At 45.7% G+C, this 18,440-nt stretch overlaps 1 protein-coding gene across 3 annotated transcripts in view; it reads left to right on the forward strand.

Annotated features, from left to right (window-relative positions):
- Window positions 1-3,846: 3,846 nt before the first annotated feature.
- LOC144178627 (ras-related protein Rab-22A-like) overlaps window positions 3,847-18,440 on the forward strand; it is a 48,126-nt gene continuing 33,532 nt past the window's right edge. For 2 of the 3 annotated variants that reach the window (XM_077706617.1, XM_077706619.1), the window contains exons 1-4: window positions 3,847-4,025; window positions 4,751-4,847; window positions 12,169-12,238; window positions 13,655-13,748. In XM_077706617.1, the coding sequence (XP_077562743.1) occupies window positions 3,866-4,025; window positions 4,751-4,847; window positions 12,169-12,238; window positions 13,655-13,748 (421 nt within the window). In that variant the 5' untranslated portion in view covers window positions 3,847-3,865. Of the gene's footprint in view, window positions 4,257-4,750; window positions 4,848-12,168; window positions 12,239-13,654; window positions 13,749-18,440 lie in introns of all 3 variants that reach the window. The other variant, XM_077706618.1, reaches the window with a different exon arrangement.

The following is an 18,440-nucleotide window of genomic DNA, read 5'->3' on the forward strand; positions in this document are numbered from 1 at the left end:
ATTGCTGTCGCGGCTAGGAAACGACGCGCGTCTCTCCAGACAGCGCATGGGAAGATGCGCGCTGGGAGCAGCTGAACAGTATGTCTACAGGTCTGCCTACAGATGTGTTAGACTTGACACTGCGGTGGATATTCGGTTGCCGCTGCAGAGGACGATTTTAAATTCAATTCGCCAAGTTAAATCCTTGCTCGTATGTGCTGCCTTGATGGGGACTTGAGTTTCATTTCGTGCAGCGGTATCGCTCGAGCTGCTGCTGCTGCTGCTGCTGCTGCTGCTGCTGCTGATGATGATGATGATGATGATTAGTGGCTTTCTCTTTGAATCGGGACGTCGGTTGTCAGCAACCGACTTGCCTGTTTTATTACGTTTACTTGCCCTACTCCCAACTAACCTCCTCCCTCCCATCTCTCCCTCTTTTCTGTTTTAAACTCATCGCCCCCACCCCCGTTTTTTCTGCCCTCGCTGTTCTAAATTCTCATCCGTATGATTACTCCGCCAGCGTACCCATCCCTTCCCTACTTTTCCTCCACCACCACTCCAGTCGCCTCTTCGTCACCTCTATGACCTTGAAGTTGAGGTTCCCCCTCGCCCCAAATCCCAAAGCCTCCGCCAGCGTCGTTTCCCCCTCACCCCGCGGTGGCCGTATCTCTGTGCGCCTCCTGACAATATGGTCTATAGTTTCCCGATCACTGCCGCAGCATGCACACGTTTCATCCTGCTGCCTGTAGCTACCCGTGTATGCCCGGGTTGTCAGGCACCCTGCCCGTGCCTCGAAGAGCAACGCACTGCCTCTCGTATGGCCATAGAATCCCTCCTTCTTAATTTCCCGTTTCTCTGCCCTATAAGTCTCCAGGATTTTTTTCCCTTCCATTCTCTGTGCCCACTTCGTCGTCTCTGCTGCCTTTACCTGCTTTTTAACTGTTGTGTAAACCCCGCTTTCCCCTACCGACTTTCCGTACCGCTTGGTCAGCTGTCTGGTCCTCCGTCTCCACCGCGTGTCCACACTCCTCATATACAGGTACTTAAACACCCTCGCGGCCCATTTTTCGTCCTCCATGTCACGAAGTCGCTCCTCAAACTTTATCTTGCTCTGCGCCTCCCTCGCCTCGAAAGACGACCAGCCCATATCCCCTTGTACCACTTCATTTGTAGTTTTGCTGTGGGCCCCTAGGGCCAATCTGCCTACCGCCGTCTGATTTACTTCCAGGCCCGCTTGGGTCCCTGGCTTCATGCACAGAACCGAATTAGCAAAAGTTAATCCTGGTACCATGACCCCTTTCCAGACTCCCCTTACCACCTCGTATTTGCTGTATCCCCAGAGGGCTCTATGCTTCATTATAGCCGCGTTCCGTCTTCCTTTCTTCTTAAGGTGAGCCTCATGCGCCTGTGTGTAATCTTCGCTGTTGTTCAGCCATACTCCTAAATATTTATACTCTTTCACCAATGGTATTTCTGCTTGCTGCACTGATACTGTTTTGTGCTCCTCGCCGTCATTAAAGACCATGATCCCCGATTTTTCTCTGCTAAAGAATAGCCATAGGTGCATCGCTTCTTCACCGCATATATCCATCAAGCCCTGCATACTTATCCGGTTGTCCGCCATCAACAATATGTCGTCTGCATACATTCGTCCCGGAACCCTTTGTTCCACCACCTGCCCGTTTTTCATGTAGGATAAGTCGAACCCCAACGTGCTGACTTCTTGCTTCCTCTCTAACCCCGCCATGTAGATCATGAAGATCAAGATCAAGAAGATCATGTAGATCAAGAGCAGCTACCTGCCCCGGCCTGCGCCACTTCGCGGCCGTGGCCACCGCCTGCGCAGCGGCCGTGCGGCTCGCTCAGTGCGCTTTTTGTGTCCCCGGCACGTTTTCGTGCTCAGTGTAATAAAAAGCAATAAAAATAGAGTGCGTGGAATCGCCGTAGAACTTAAGTCGCGGCCAGCTGCCCGATGAGATCGGGCAGCTGCTGAGAACTTTTGCTCGTGAGCAAAAGTTCCGACTTCTGATCGGAGCGGCGAGCCGGCGAGAAACGCCGACAGTGCGGAAGCGGCCAACAGAAACTCGCGACGTGTTTGGATGTTGTTTATTTATTCCCAATCCAGGGAATGTCGATTGCGCGAGATCCTCCGCTGGCTTCTAGGTTGCGTTTCGCACACTTTAAACTTGATTTTATATATATTTGAGGCTGTATTTGCCTCTTATATTTTGCATATGATGAGTGTGTGTCCACACCAATCTATCTCCGAAGTTATTTCGCCTTCAAAATTTTGTGTCAGTGCTCCTTTAAGACACGAGAAACATGTAAATATATACTGGGAGCATATTATTTATTTGTTTTATTTATTACATACTGCGGACCATTGCAGGTCCACGCAGGGTGGGTATATACATAGTATTCAAAGCAAGGAATACAATGCGAACATAGATACAGCGAAACACATTTAGCAACAAACATAATTTCGAACGAGATATGGGCTCTGTAAGAACATTCCAATCAGGTATTGCACGGGGAAATAAAGAGAATTTAAATGTGTCTGTTCTAGTGAAATAGAGCTTTAGTGAATGAGGGTGGTGATGACGCGTTTGTCGCGTCATTAAAGGGGATAGATACGATATGACGCCAATGGCCAATTCTTTGTTGACAAGGTGAGCGAGAAAGTCCAAGCAGAATTTTTTTCTTCGAATTTGGAGAGTGGGGATATGGTTAGCTTGCATAAGGTCAGAGGGGGAATCTAACCGGGAAAATTTAAAGGAAACGAATCCAATAGCTTTCGAGTTTTTTTATTATTATTATTAGCATCCCTGAACGGATCCCATGCAATGCATGCATATTCAGGTCTAGGGTGAATAACTGAGAGATACCCGAATAATTTAACGTTTGAGGACTTTTTACAGAGTTTGTGCCTCAAGAAGCAGTTTGCACAGAGCAGAAGAGCAGATGTCAATATGGGGATTCCAGAATACCTAAAGTAAAAACCTTAAAATGGCTGTGAAAGCAACAAACCGCCAATTGTGATAGATGTTTTGATAACACGGGCACCTCTTCAATAAAACGGCGTTCTACAAACTGCTTGGACGTCGTTGGTGACATCGACATGCCATTAAAAAGACAAAAGAAGAGCGCAAACACGTGGCAAGCACACGATAAGATGGGACCTGCATCTTTCAACGATAGTTTATTCAACGGAGCAACATATACAAAGAAATATCAGCGTTTATGCGTGAAAGAGATCCGATACAATCAAACATAAGAAACAAAAAGAACATTACATTTAAAAGAAATACTGACGCGTGCAGGTACCGCGGCGTGTGCTCCTTGGGCTTTTCACTTTGGCTATGCAGAAGGCATCCGCAAGTTGTCCTGACGTATTATTTTTTTGCCTTGTTTTGTCGTATGCTCATCCAACTCAGCAATGCCTCCACACCTGATGGAGTACGTTACTTGTAGTACATGCGTGGTTTGCTTTGCAACACTAGCCGACATCCTTGCCTTCTGAACCTATGTATGGGTCGTGGCTGAAGCCTCCAGCCTCGGCATGTACTTTCAAGGAGGCCATTGCCCTTCAAAGACTGTGGGAGAGCCCTCGTAAGCAGGTGACGAGTAATTTTCTTAACGCAGCATGGTTTTGAGCTGACGTATCTCCTGTCTTCCTCCGTGCTGGCCTTAGCGTAAACATGCTTCTTCTTCGTAATTTTTAAACTCCCGCTTCAACTACTAACCTCAGTTTCGTATTATTGTGTAAAACTCGGTATATTTATTCTTTCCACAAATTAACTGTGCAGTTAATGTGCGATTTAAGCACATTTACAATAAAGTGTTTACATTTAAAAATAATGTTTTTAAAAATGCGGTTCTTTATCTTATGTTCCAACTTTCAAGGAGCCGCTGGCAGGCGGCGACGCAGGTGATTAGTGCCGCTAAAATATCACTAAAACAAGCGTGTCAAGAAACAGCAAAACCTAACAGCACAAGTCAACACAAAGGCCACTGTTGTGCTGATCGGTTGCTGTGCTCCTGCGAAAGTGAGCGTGCGAAGCACGTAAAAGCGCTGCATCGCTGTTTCTTTTTTTCCCACTCCCACGCCATTGTCATCGCACGCTATTGTCGCGCTGCAACAGAGTTTCGCTTCGTGCAACGGTAGAGCTCGATAATGTTGTAGGGGAGGACTGCATTTTTCATGTCCGGCGTGGAAATGACAACTGCCGCAGAACCGAAGGTCGTCGATGCAAAAGTTGTTTTGCTTGGAGCGCTAGGTTTGTTTCATTTGGTCTTATGTTTTACTCTTTCGACGCGTTTCTTCTGAAGTGTGCGGGTCCGCGCTTGTTTCGTGTCTTTTATGTTGTGGCCGCGTATGTGCGCCACGGCTCATAATATTTCCCGCCTTTGTGTAGACTGGTCGGGTGATTCTTTTACTGAATCCTTCATGTGAGTTAATTCCATCCGATTAGCTCCGACTATATTTTCAAGTCGGAGTGAACGACAATCGCGGATGCTACGGCGACGAGCTACAGTGCGCGCGTCCGCGGGTTTGCTTGCACCCATTGATTTTGGAAGCGTTCTTTTTTTTTTTTTTTCCAGAAAGGAAACAGGTAAAGCCGTCTAGTTTCTTACTGCATTTACTGACAATCAATCCAAACATCGTGTGACTTGGAACCTTATACAAGTTTCCCGTAGCGCGAGACTGACGAAACAATTAAGTTAGGAGACCCTTAAAGTAATGGCCTCGCCCTTCTATGTTTTCTTTCAGGTGTCGGAAAAACAAGCATCATAACAAGATACGCGCAGAAAAAATTTAATGGTACAACGTCTCCAACTATAGGTGCATCTTTCACCACACTTCGAGTGTAAGCTATCTCTACGCATGCACGTTTTTTTTTTTTTGTATTTACCTCGAATGCCACAGAGTTCATCATTTTTGTGTTTGGTCTTGCATGAATTGCGGTGTGTATGTGCGTACTTGAACACCCATGGTCTGTGTTGCATATTGTCGCGCGCTTTATCCTTTCACAGGGAACGAAAAACCTCACACAGCACACATAAGAATAACCTTTGCTGGTGGCCCAAAATAGTAAATCAAGGGTTCACAATAAACCACCACCAGAACAACATACAAGCTATTGTTATTGTAGATTTATTATAAAAATGTAACTTAGGTGGGTGGTTATAGTGTGAGTCTTTTCTTTTGCACGCAGGCCTCATTATGTCTGTAGAAACAAAGTTTCATCCGCTGAGCCAAATGATAATCATAGAGCAAAGGAAAATGTTTATCGTCTGTTTAAATCCCGAATGCTTGTTTTGTAGTCCAGGTACCTCACTTGGATACTTACCTTGTTTCCTAAACACTTTGCCTCACTGCTATAATTGTTGCCAATGAACTTCGTTTTATTAATTCCTTCTTTCTTGCCACTACTTCACAGAGTATTGTAGATGAGTACAGTCCATGTACAATGGATTTGAGGAGGCAATAGAACAGGAGATGGGTGATGCGCCTGTGTTTGCTGCATGTTAAGGCCCGAGCTAACGGTCTTAAACCTCTCGCCTCATGGGGTCACCATAGCATCGTTTTGCGCCGCACATCGGAATGGCACCCGCCGTGGTGACTCAGTGACTAAGGTGTTGTGCTGCTGAGCACGAGGACAAGGGTTTGATTTCCAGCCGCGGTGGCCGCTTTTCTGATGAAGGCGAAAAGAAGAAATGCCCGTATGTACAAGATTTCGGTGCGCGTTAAAGATCCCCAGGTCATACCTGCCAAGTTTCCCGAATTGCCCGGGAGATTCCCGAATTTTGGTGGTTTTGTACGATTGTACGACCGAAACAAAAATCTTCTAAATGCGCACTCGTGTTTGGCCATACCTTCCTCCCAGTCTGCCCACGTTGCGCCCGAGCTACCTGACAATACAATCGTGCACCACTTGACATCGCTATCAGTAAAGAGCTTAAAAGGCATAGTGGAGCATGCGCGCAAGTTGAACTAGTCAGTGCCACAGAAACTCTAAATGCAAGAGGCAGTTCAGCATAGTAAAAAAAAATTGCGCCTAATTCAGAGCATCCATGTCTGACACAACCGTCACTCGCGATCGTTTGGGGAAGTTGTCGTAGGAGCAAACATTTTTACACTCGACAGTATTCCCAGGACTTCTTGAAAAAGTTGGCGCGAGCCACGTTAAGATTTAACAACTGAACAGTGGTGTAGCTTTTTAGTAGTTTGGACGAGACAGTTCAGTTCCTGCTGTGTTCTAACTAAATTAATAATGCGTGTAAATTATTCCATTCTGTTGCTACTAATTTTTATAGCCCTCCCCGCACCCCCCGATAAGATCTCCCTAATGCCATCCCAGCGAACCTGGCAGGTATGCCAGGTGGTCAAAATTAATCCGGAGCCCTCCACTACGGCGCACCTCATTGCCTCTTTGTGCCAACGTATTAAACCCTACAATCAGTCAATCAAACGTCGGAATGGCAGGATGACCACAGGCCTTCTGGTAAGCCTGAATGGGCACTCCCATCGATGAGTGGTGCAGACACACGCTGCCTGATTGGCAAGGCAACATCGATGCACTGGCAACCTGGCCTGCATGGAAATGTTTTGGGTGCCTGTTCAAAGTTGGGTTTTGCATGCCAAAGCTAGACTGATGCTGTGATGCGCACCATAGTGTAAAGCTAAAAGATAAATTTCGGCCACCTGGCGACACTTAACGTAAGCCGAAATCCAGGCATGGAAGAGGAACTCGTGACGGTCGGGAATTGAACTTGCGATTTCGTGCTCAATAGCGCAGCACCTCAGCCATTGTGGTGAATTTCCAATGTTAGTCGTGGCTGCTTCTGGCAAGTGCCACCTGTAAACATATTATTTAAGAAATGTTGCTTCTGAACAGTGTCCGAATAGGCTGGCCGTCAAGTCGATTCAGAGGGTTCCCACGAACATCAGTGATGTAATCGCCACAGAACAAACCTGGAACAATGGATATATCTTGCAACATTCCATCACAAAAACACAGTTATTCTAGAAAGCAAGAAAAAAAAAAGAAACAACACGATAGACAGTGTCTACAACTTTTTTTTTTTTTTTTTGCATTGAATCGCAAACAACTATCTGTACAAATAGAAAAGTAGGTCTTATGTGGGAGACCTGATGTGATTGTTATTTCGCGATAGCATTCGTGACTGTACCATGCGATAGACAGACACAGAGGCAAACCAGACAACACAAGCATTACAGTGCCTCGTTCTGTGGCGTGTGCGTGTTTTTGTACATCATGAATGCATTCGAACTTGCCCAGTACATGCTCTGTTTAAGAAAACGTAGCATGGGGGCTAAGTTCCTGCACACACACATGCACAGGGAGAAAGGTGGGGGTAATTTTAATGGTTAAGTTGCAGTTGAAAGTTTCTGAGAGAAGAGGCCCCCATTTCTTTGCTGTGCATATCAGCAACACTGCTGTGATGATGATGATGGTGCTGGCACCATGTAGGTATATCCAGCCCCCCCCCCCCTCCAAAAAAAAAATTCATGGTGATGAGCCTGTGCTAGCTGTTGCATGTTGGTTGTCATGTTTGTTGTCACATGCCGTGATGTCCATCAGGGACTTCAAGATGTAGGTCGTGGTATCTTTCAGGTCAGATAATGCAGAGAGACAATAGAGCATCATATATGAAGACTGTGTGCACATGCATTCTTTATCAGCAACTGACAACTTGCCACGTTTTCTCTCTCAAATTGCAAGAGGTAGATCGGAAAAACCCCAGGTCTGTGGTATCTGTGGTGTTTGGTCATGGTGGGACCAAAGTGACGATCTGGCATGCTAAGAATTCAAATTCAGGTTACTGGGAAAAACCCATGGAGCATTTTAGAGGGTCCGTGAAACTTGTTTAAATCCCTTCCTCTCTTTTTTGCCAATCTGTGGCCGCCATGCAAAAAAATTGGCCGCGTATCTGCTCTTCTCATTGCAAATGCCGTCAAAAGACAATAGTCTTTATCGGCTTTTGCGAAGTAAATGCCTCTCTTCGCTTTCCTGCTGACCTCTCATGTTGTTCCTCTTGCGTCGGGCTCCTCTAAAGGTAAAGACGCCAAAGGTTTGCTTAAATCATTTTAAATTTCCCGCGTTACACTGCTCCAAACCGGGTGTCTCGTTGCAAACGCTGCCGTATGGCGAAGACGCGCGTTAATCGAGGCGCCCCACTTCAACGTTTATAGAACCGCGTTTCCCTACTCCACGTGCGTTGCAAGCAGAACGTGGAACCTATCTAGTGGAACCTTGCGTGACTGTTGCTGGTTGATTTCTTAAAATGGCGCCAGAAGCTATAGTGGCGCGGGCCACAGCAGGCGACGGCGGAATGAATTCTTTTTCTGCAGTTGATGAAGTATTTAACTTCGCAAAAATCAAGCATGTTTGATTTTTTATAGAGGAACACTGCAAATATCACTTCTGTATTGATTTGTTGTCTCATATTTGCGTAATGTCTTGTTCTTCTTCAACAATGTTGACAAGTATGAACATTACAGCGGACATAGACGGGTAGCTTTAGCTGTGACTATATAAGACTATTGCGCAGGCATTGTTTTGCTTTGGCTGGGTGGCTGAATCGAGTCACAGACAGACAGACGAACAGACAGACAGACATACAGACAGACCAAAATTTTTGGGTTTAAGTAGCCCAAGAAAGACTATCGTCTTTAAAAGTTTGGTGGAAACATCACGCGCATCTTCTGGGTTCTGCGTGTGGCATGTGCTTGCAAACGAGGTACTTTCATATGTTACTCATTTGCACTAGTGCAGTGCGAGGGAACCAGGCACACACATGCAGAGCATGAAAGTGGTGGGCAGCTCACTTTAGTCGCAAACATGGCCGCTCCCACTCACTGTGCATTTATTTTGCTTGCAATCCTAAAATGCCTCCAGAACTTTCACCTGATGCCCACTATAAAACAGCCAGGTCTGTTAAAGTCCAGATAATGCAAGGTGTATCTGTGGCATGTAGTAGTAGTATGACTAACTTGGTGGTCTGGCTTGCTAAAAATTATCACACATCCAATTGACCGTATGGGCACAATGTTATTCGTGCAAGCATCACCAGTATTGTGAGTTTGTTCTCCCCATCTTGCCTCTTCTAGCTCATTTCATATTACTCAAACGTGAAAGTTGGCCCTTGCTTGTACCTATGGGACACCAGTTTGCTTAAAAAACAGTTCCACCCGTTCCTCATGTTCTTCTTCATTAGTCCTCCAAATCATTTAAAGCATGAGCCTGCAAAACAGTTTAGAATATTAGCTGAGCATGCTCGGATTCTTATCACAGCGAGCAGTGACATGTAATACGGGCAGAGGAGATGGTGAGTGAGGAATTATCCGGGGCAAAGGCATTAGGAGTGCATCATATCACTTAGAATCGCATTGCAGAGCAAAGGCTGCTTTCTTCGATAGTCTAAAAAGTTTATAGGCATCATAAAAAGACCGCTGTCGTTGGGGAGATAGTGCGGAGAAGGATTTCGCCCGCAGGTGCACTGTCAGTTATGTTGCAGACAGTGGTGATACAGAGGGGGATAGCCAGCATTGGAGAAGGAGTTCATGCAAATGAAGTTGTATGCAGTGATGGGGAGCGGACCTTCGTCTCCTCCTCCATCCGTTCAACCTTCTTCTAGATGATGCATTGCATTGTGGCAGGAAGATAGGAAAACTGATCTTGTGCAACACAAAAGGCTACTTGTTGCTTCAGTTTCATCCTGTCAGCCCTGCAGCTTCTATTAGAAGTGGCAGACGGCAAACACCAGACACCACAAAGTTGAAGGAGCTGGTTCTGTAGATGTTATGGCATCAAAAAAAAAAAAGGGAAACTGAACTGCGAACATAATATCTGCAGTCCAAGTCAAGTGTCCAGCCGTGATGCCGCATAGCGCAGCAGTTATTCGGCTCAGTAGAAAGCAGTCCATTGTGGGCTGCCACAGAGTAGCCCAATCGAGGGTGTTCTATGTGGTGACACTTTCATTACTGACTTTGTCCACCATTGTCCAATATTATTCGTCGTTGGTTCAGGGCTTGTTCCAGGTAAGCCTTGAAGGGACGTGCTTGCTGTAAAAATAAGTTAGAGGCGCTGTGCTTAGAGCTGTCCTTTTATTTAAGCCAGAAAGTTGAGCTCAGGGTGGCAAGAGTCCCTAAAGCCTTCCCGATGGACCCACCATTGGATCAGTTTCAGTTGAAGTGACCTTAAAAAATTGTTGTGATTGCATGCTCGCAGTCTGCCTTAACGTTTTACGGTAAAAGCTCGTCAATTCAAATTGCAAGGGTTTAAGAATGCTGCTTAAGTTTGCATTAATTAAAGTTTGAACTAACGGAAGTGAAGTACAAAAGACGTACAGTTTGTTTGCGGCGGCGCGTAAGGCATGTCAGCTACTGAATGCTTGAAAAAGGCTGCGACTGAAGCCTGCCTTTGATTCTTGAGGGCAAAAGCCAGCACTTTTTTTTCTCTTTCAAGTGAATGTAGCGGAAGGCCTCCTTTTCATGTCTGCAGCACTGAAGAAGAGATGGGTGGCATTTCGTCCGCTCATTGCTTTGTACTGTTGCACTGTGGCTTTGTTGGCCACCTCCTTGTTACTGGCAGCGACAAGTTCTATGCTTCTGACCTAAAAAATGATGCCATCTGTCAGCACTTCTAAACATCCGCCGTAGGTGTCTTAGATTGATTTTGCCCGATTTACCTTCTCTCTCTGTTTTTCTGTCCTTTCCGGAGTAATGCAGCCTCGTGTATAGGCAGTGGGGCTATTTCATTTCTCAGGCCGTGTGCCTGGCCCCAAGCTGCCGGCATGGTGGGACGTACTTTGAATTATCCGTGGCGGAGGACCCCCACGTTCGAATTAACAAGCATTTCCATACATAGTCTTCTTTAGAGACTTGACTGGACCAAACTGTACAGTTCGAATTATCCATAAATTCAAATTATTGAAGCTTGAAATAACGAGCTTTCACTTTAGCAACGATTGTAATATTAGTTCTTTTTCTTCGAGCTATTTTGGTTGCCTAGCTTTAGTTAGCTAGCTGCTTTTTCATCCTCGAGTGCTGGGATGTTGAACCTCCTTTCATCATTTTAGGTGAGATGTTCAACCTATTTATTCATTCATTCATTCATTCATTTATTCATACTGCCAATCCCATCAGGGATTATTGCAGGAAGGGCAAATAATACAACCTTCAACATAACACAACACATTTTACAACGTACAACATTATGCAAAATTTGAAGAAGACAGTGCAGGTTTGTGCAACTAAGTGTTGAAAGCATTCAGTTTTTGTACATCACAACAGTCAGCTGTAGAACAACGTTGGAAATACAAAATAAATAACATGATGTGCAATAAGTGGCTGCTCTAATGATTGAATCACACCGAAGTGCGCAGGTGGTTTTCTAGCAGAGGCAAAAAAGTTCCATAAATTGAACTGCTTGTTACGAAGGAAGGCAAGTTGTTCCATTCATGTATGGTGAGTGGAAAGAAGAACTTAAAACAATCAGTGCGGCATTGGTATTCCCAAAGTTTTAGTGAATGTGTGTGTCGTGATGGTCTAGTTTCGGTTTTTGATATATACGTAGAACTATCCATGGTATAACTACTTGCTTAGTAATTGGTATGCCCTTTGGAAGGAAGTGGTATATTCAAATGAACAGCAATGTGAACTAAAAATACCTGTTTAGAATGTTGTGCATGGCGATGCATATTTGTCATTCGTTGCCGTAATGCGCCTAGGTGCCGGTGGTCACAATTCTTCCAGCGCATGCTTGAGGGTCTCCACTGTGCTGCTTCTACGTTCAGCATAGAACTCATTTCATGCTAGCAAACAGCACTCAAAGAGCAGCTGAAGGATTCGTCTTACGGTTTTGAAGGAGTCAGTAGGTCAATATGCCCTTTCGAGCATTATAGCGGTGCAGTGCTGAGGGCTTTATAAGAGGCATGAATGATATCTTTTTGTGGGAGGGGACTGTGTACACTTCCAGCACTAAGAGCAGCTCCCCGTCTCTGGGATTGAGGGCACTCATATGAAGAACATGGTCATGCAAAACTGAAAAACTGTTTCTCTTGCCATACGAAGTCCCACCCCACAAGCCATGCATTTTCAACGTTGCCATATAGTTTCTTTTGACTTTCCTCATTGTGCCCCTTTGCACCCTGCTTCTCCAGGAACGTTGATAATGTCAGAGTCAGGCTGCAACTTTGGGACACAGCAGGCCAGGAGAGGTTCCGAGCAATGGTGAGTTTTTGCAGTCTGTCAGCTCTGTAAGGACATGAAAGGATCGAGCGTGGTGCAGAACCAAGTTTGCACTCATTAATCTGAACTGCGGCTGATGTAGTCATTTCTCATTCCCCTGTCACGAGCACTCCCAATTTTATTATAATTAGTTAAATCTAATGTACGCTGTATTATTTTGCTACAATAACTAACATTTCAATGTTCAGTCAGCAAAAATTATTGAGCCTTGCAGTTAAAAGTGAGTACACTTATTGTGTTGATGCACTGCAGCACTTTTACTTCATTCTAGGGAGGAACTCGAAAGGCCTGTAACAATGGAAGTCCTTATCAATTTTGAAGTAGCTGCAGCCGTGTGCGAGGAAATAAATCTGAAAGAAGCAGCATTATCACACTTGGCGTGACCTTCCTGTGATAATGGCAGGTCTCTTCCTTTTCACTTTCACCCTGTTCTGCAAGTTCTTTCCCCTTTATAAAACAATGGATGCTAGTCAAATTGAATCTTTTCTTTATTCTGGGTATATTTTGTAAAATAATATTTTTTATGATGCCTGTTTCGTTTGTTTGTGTTCTTATTATTTTTATTTTTAAAATGTATCGTATTGTTTTATGTGAAGTAGTGATGCTCATAAGAAGCAGTAATGCCGTCTGAGGCATTGTACAGCGAGTACTCTTTACAGTGACAGGTCTTCCTTTCTTGCAAATGTTTCTTAGCGCTTAGTTATCGGCAGGGCTTCATGGCCGCCCAGTCTGGAGGCCTCTTACTCAACTTCACCTAGCCGTTGCCATCTTTTCGAAGGCCCGTTCTGGTTAGAACTCAGTTGCTTCATGAAAATTGAAAGCAAGTAAAAGAAATTATTGCCCTTCCACTCTGTGAAGAAAGGATGACCTGCGAAGCTAGATGCAGTCCATGGGGTACATGAAACAAACCACGTTTGTAATTTGTGATTGGGCATACTTCCTAGCCAATTAGCTGAATGAAACTTGGATGGACTCAAGCTTTATTTGAGCAGACAAACGGGGCTGTCTGTTTCCCTCCCGCGTCATGGGCATCTTACTGTTCGTGTAAACCCACTGAGAACACCGGACAGGTCGCATTGGGGCGTCCACATTTAAATCTCCCGCCAGCACAACAAACATGTGATCAGTGAGGGCATGAAACCTATAGCTGCATGTGCATCAATAGCTAGGCATCATTTGCCGTCGAACTAAAGCTGTGAAAGCTATTAAAGATGCGATCGTTTAGGTTAAACAAAAAGGTATTCGGTCTTTTGAGTCTCCTGCCCAAATATTCATTATTATTACGTAGCATGTTTCATGGAGCATTGGAGACAGAAATCACTGGATCAGCATGAAAAGTTTGTTTGCATGGAACCCCTTGCTCTGCTGACTGATGTTCACTGTCCTCTACCCTTGCAGGCACCGTTATATTACAGGAACGCCAATGCTGCCATTGTTGCCTACGACATAACTTCATCCAGCAGCTTTTGTGCACTGCAGCAGTGGGTCATAGGTAAGAACTTCATCACTTCTTGTTTACTTACTGAAAATCTGTGTCATAAAAAGAAAGGTCTTAATAAAATGTCAGTGTTTTAAATATTGAAAATTTAAATGTGATTTATGCATCATCCCTGGTAATCTTAGGCTACAAAGGGGAATGAGCGTGCCAGTTTCTTGCGGTGTTTGAACTAGAGAGAAAGCTCGTTAATTTGAGCTTCAGTAATTCTTATTTATTGATAATTCAAACAGTATGATGCGGTCCAGCCAAGCTCCCATATAAGTCTATGTATAAAAAAGTCTGTTAATTCGAACACGGGTGGCCTCCACCACAGATACACTACACACCACCGTGCTGGCAACTTGGGGCCTGGCACACGGCCGGAGAAACGCACCTGGTTCCTACACATTGAGGCTGTGTCGCCTCTGGAAAGGAGCGAAAAAACCGAGAGCGAAGTTAAATCGGATAAAAGCCATCTAAAACCCCCCTAGTGGACGTTTTGAAGGAAGTTTCTTTGTGGACTATGTCAGTACGAGTTCAAGGTGGGGGGCGTGCTGACAGATGGCATCATTTTTGTCGTTAGATGTGTAGAACCTGTTGCTGCCAGTGACCACGAGGTGGAGGTCAAAGCACCAGTGCGGCTATTGCTCGGAAGAAAATATTGTGGCAGCGTGCAGACTGGCGGTGAAATCTTGTATGTTGGGAAGATGGTACCGATCTGTGATGAGGGTGGAAAGGTTCAAGAACTGGTAGCGACCTCAAGGTCTCTAGTCACCGTTTCTCTTGGGCACCATGTGTAATGGTGATGCGTAGCAGCTGTATGAAGGTCGGATGATGAAGGCAGGCTCCAGCATGTCCTCAAACTTTGCACAAGTGAGCTTGTGTCTGTTGGGAGTGAGACATCGCGGGTGAAAGAAAAGAGGTGGTCTGGTAGTTGTGATTTGATTACAGACGTCATGTGTCGCGGGCTGAGTCCAGTTGGGTGGTGGCGTGACGGTGAGGAACTACTTAACTCTTTCGTTACCGCGGGAAAATTGACCGATCTTTAGAGGTCCCAGAAAACTTTTTTTCTGCTAAAAAAATTGGTTAGATACTAATTACAGGAACAAAAAATGCAGATTATTTAACGGCCTTTCCAATAGCACCAGTTTTTAAAATGTTTTCATATATCATAGTTGCAAAAAAAATATCAAAATCAAAATTTTTGTCAAAATTTTGAAAAAAAATGATAAAAAAGGAGTTGTATATAACAAACCACCGGTAGTAGAAAAAAAAATAGAATATACATTTTGTAGGGAAACATTTCAAAAACACGCCTTAGAAAAAATGTCGATGTGTGCGGAACAGTTTTTCAGACATAAAAAAAAATGTTAGCATGCACGCTGCTCGTGTCATGCGGTGAAGCCCAACCTCCAATTCAAAATGTGCAATTTTGGGTGGTTCCATGGAAGAAATCTGGTGGTTTCACATTATCAGAGGCACCAATTAGCCCCCACATAACTTAGAAACATCTTGTCAATGACTGACTTTACATTTACAACCAGCACAATATTTGAGACAAGCACGCGATGTGGAAAAACATGCATGAAGTTGAAAACAGGACTCTGTGGTTGATACTTGTTGACGTTCACGGTCAGTTATCTCTCAAAACATAAAGTTGAGCTTTATTATCATCTTCTTCTGACTCGCAATCGTAGCCTTGCTTGCAGGAATGAGGTGCGATGCGCTAGAATCGTGCCCTGAAAACTTTGGCCAAGTAGCTGTTGCGCGATAAAAAAGAGCAGCACAATGAGCCTCCTCCATTGCAGCGCCATTTAAAATTTTGAAAAGAAACAGTACAAAAACTTATTGGAGACTCCATCCGAATAGACCGTCCAACTAAGCAGCAACACTAGATCCCCAGAGATACCCTCGTATGGAAACGAAACTGGAAGGCGAACAGCTGGCAGTGTGTAAGGCTGGTTTGAAGCGCTGTCCTTGTCGGAACAGATATCTGGTGTCTGGGTGTGATCTTTTGACTTGCATCTGAAGTTCTTATCGCTGAAATCAGGTTAGGGTTCAGTGAAATCAGGAGCAGCATGATTTGTTCGAGGATCAGTCACGGACGCTCAAGGCGCCATGGCAGGTAGCCTTGAACTTGGGTAACTGCGTAGTAGCGCTAAATATGAATATCGCGATGCAGAAACGAAACCGAAACTGTTGTAAACTGTTCGCGAATGGTCCTGTGGCAAGTAGAACTACAACACAACTTGGAACAATGTGCGCAAAGGCAATAAAACTGCCTAAAATCATAAAGTAGCTTTGCAAACAGGCACTGCTTGACATTTTCAGCCGATTTCTGGGATTATTACTGTCAGTGTGCGAACCTGACGATTCAAAATCGTTTGCTGGTTCACCATTCATGCCCTGATAGCAAAAAACAAATGCTGGTGCAGAGTAATTATGAGTGGCACGCATTCTTCGTTGGTAGCAGTGACGCGCAATGACCACACCCCTTTTCCACACCCAGTTGATTCAAACGCGTGTCAAAAATCACGTTTTTGTGGCAAAAATGAAAACAAAACTGATTTTGAAAGGCCATTTTCTGATCTAACTCCAAACAGCTTTACTTGTTCGAGCAACACCTGGAACACTATGAAAAGGCACTCTGAAAGTATCATTCAAATTGAACGATTTTGAATAGGCGCGGTAACGAAAGAGTTAAGCAGGGCGGCAAACATTCCCTGAGCAACTGCAGTGCAGGAAGGTGCTACGTCAGCAGCTGCTGTCGCTTCGACGCCTTGAACTGAGAGGAGGGTTGTTGCGTCAAGAAGTCGCCGTCGCTTGACGTCGACTAGCAGGCCGTGTTTGGTGAGAAAGTCAGCACCAAGGAGAGGAGGGCGGAGCGAATGTCGGCAACAGCAAAAAGTCCTGCGAAGACCCAAGTTCAAGGTCAGGGATCCCTGTGTGAACACGGGAATGCACGTACCGTTCATTGCCTGGAGGTGGGAGACTGCGCTGGAGGTGCAGTTGTGGCATGAAGCTGGCGAGACACTGACTTGCACTCTATGTCGATAAGGAACTTTTGTCCAGTGGTGCGATTGACGATGCAAAACGCGATATTCTTCCATGGGGCCAGAACCACTCGTCACTGCTAATGGTCTGCCAGGCCGTTTCCCATCTATGAGCATGGCAACATGCCGTAGCGAGCATCTGCGCCAGAACAGCAATGGTAGAAGCACACACTGGAGGATGACAAGGGCTGCGTCCACGCACGGCATTGTGAAGACTCGCGCTTGTGTCGACATGAGGGATGTGGAAAATGTATTGAGTTTCTCGCCATGTCGTCGCGATGATGAGTTGCTCAAGTCGGTCGCACAGGCGGTCAACATTGGCAGGCACTGCAGGCGCGCGTTGGTCGGCAAGAGCTGGCGTCGTGCAAGGGCTAGGGATGTAGGCATCGCTGTCATGGCAGCAACACATGGAGCCACACCTAGCAACTTCCACTATTTTGTCGGCCAGGGACGCGAGTGAAGGGAGATCCATGGATGATGTGGTTGCGAGGACCATTTGCACGTTTACGGGGAGGCACTGCAGGAAGAGCTCTCGCAGCAGTGTGCCGTCCATGGCTTGGGCACGTGAGCCGAGGATCTGGGTCGTGCGCCGCGGGAGTTGTCTTGGGCTGCATTTTTTGGAAAGTAGCTGCTGGATGCATGTGCGCTCAGACGCTTGTGTACGTTTGAGCAGCGTTGCTTTGAGCTGGTTGCAGGCTGTTGCAGGAGGGTTGTGTATGAAGGAGGCAAGGATGTCCGCAACCTCTTCCGCAGCAATCGCGGGTAGCAGTCTCGCGATGTAGTGAAATTGGTGTGCTTGGGAGGCGATGCCAAAGAGCACGAAGTGCGACTCGGCCTGGATGAACCGGATGGCCGGGTTGTGGTTTCAATACGGCGGCAAGTGGATAGCCATGGCGGAAATCTCATTGCCAGCTGTTTCTGGTGCTCGCTCGTCCTGATCGTTGCTGGACATGGCTCCACAACTTCGCTGGGAGCGGGATCATGTCCAGCTCACCAACTGTAGAGCACATGCCACGAAGGCATTGGAGGAGGGGAACCAGACCGTAGAATCCAGCCATTTTGTTTCCCCAATTCAGTGGGGCCTCCTGCTGACGTCAGGGGTGTGCGAGCCCTCTGATGGGCGAGCACACTCGGCCTACGTCACGGTACTGCAGTTGACACTGTGGCTTGCCTCTACAACCGCATGGGATGCCACCCGTCTCTTGTTCAGTTTTCAAGAAGGCGCTACTTTCGCTCATTGATCAAAAAGTGCCTTCAAGGATAAAATCCAGGTTTCACTCGCAGACTTCTTCAAGCATTCGGTTGTTGATATGCTCTACTGCTCCCCACTCACATTGTACGGCTTTTGTTCTTCACTTTTGTTAGTTCAAACTTCCAGGGGTGAGACAGCTGCGCATATTGCGCAGATTTGATACAAATTTGTTTTCCTGCGCCAGGCTGCTCCGAAAGCTTGAAAATTGCAAAAATTGCACTAAACTGCTCCAAAACAGTCTGAGAGCCAAGGATTTTAACGCTGCGTCAGCTTCAGAGAGGAAAAATGTTTACTGACGGCACATTTTTCCAGCACCCCCAAGGTGATGCTGTTTGTGAAGGTTTAGTTGATTGATCATTCAATAAGAAACTTGCATAAAATTGTCCGAGATAGCTTTTTCGA

Source organism: Haemaphysalis longicornis, unplaced genomic scaffold (genome assembly GCF_048455015.1).
Source record: "Haemaphysalis longicornis isolate Haplotype H1 unplaced genomic scaffold, Haemaphysalis longicornis Haplotype H1 scaffold_4, whole genome shotgun sequence".
In the NCBI taxonomy this organism is placed as follows: Eukaryota; Metazoa; Arthropoda; class Arachnida; order Ixodida; family Ixodidae; genus Haemaphysalis; species Haemaphysalis longicornis.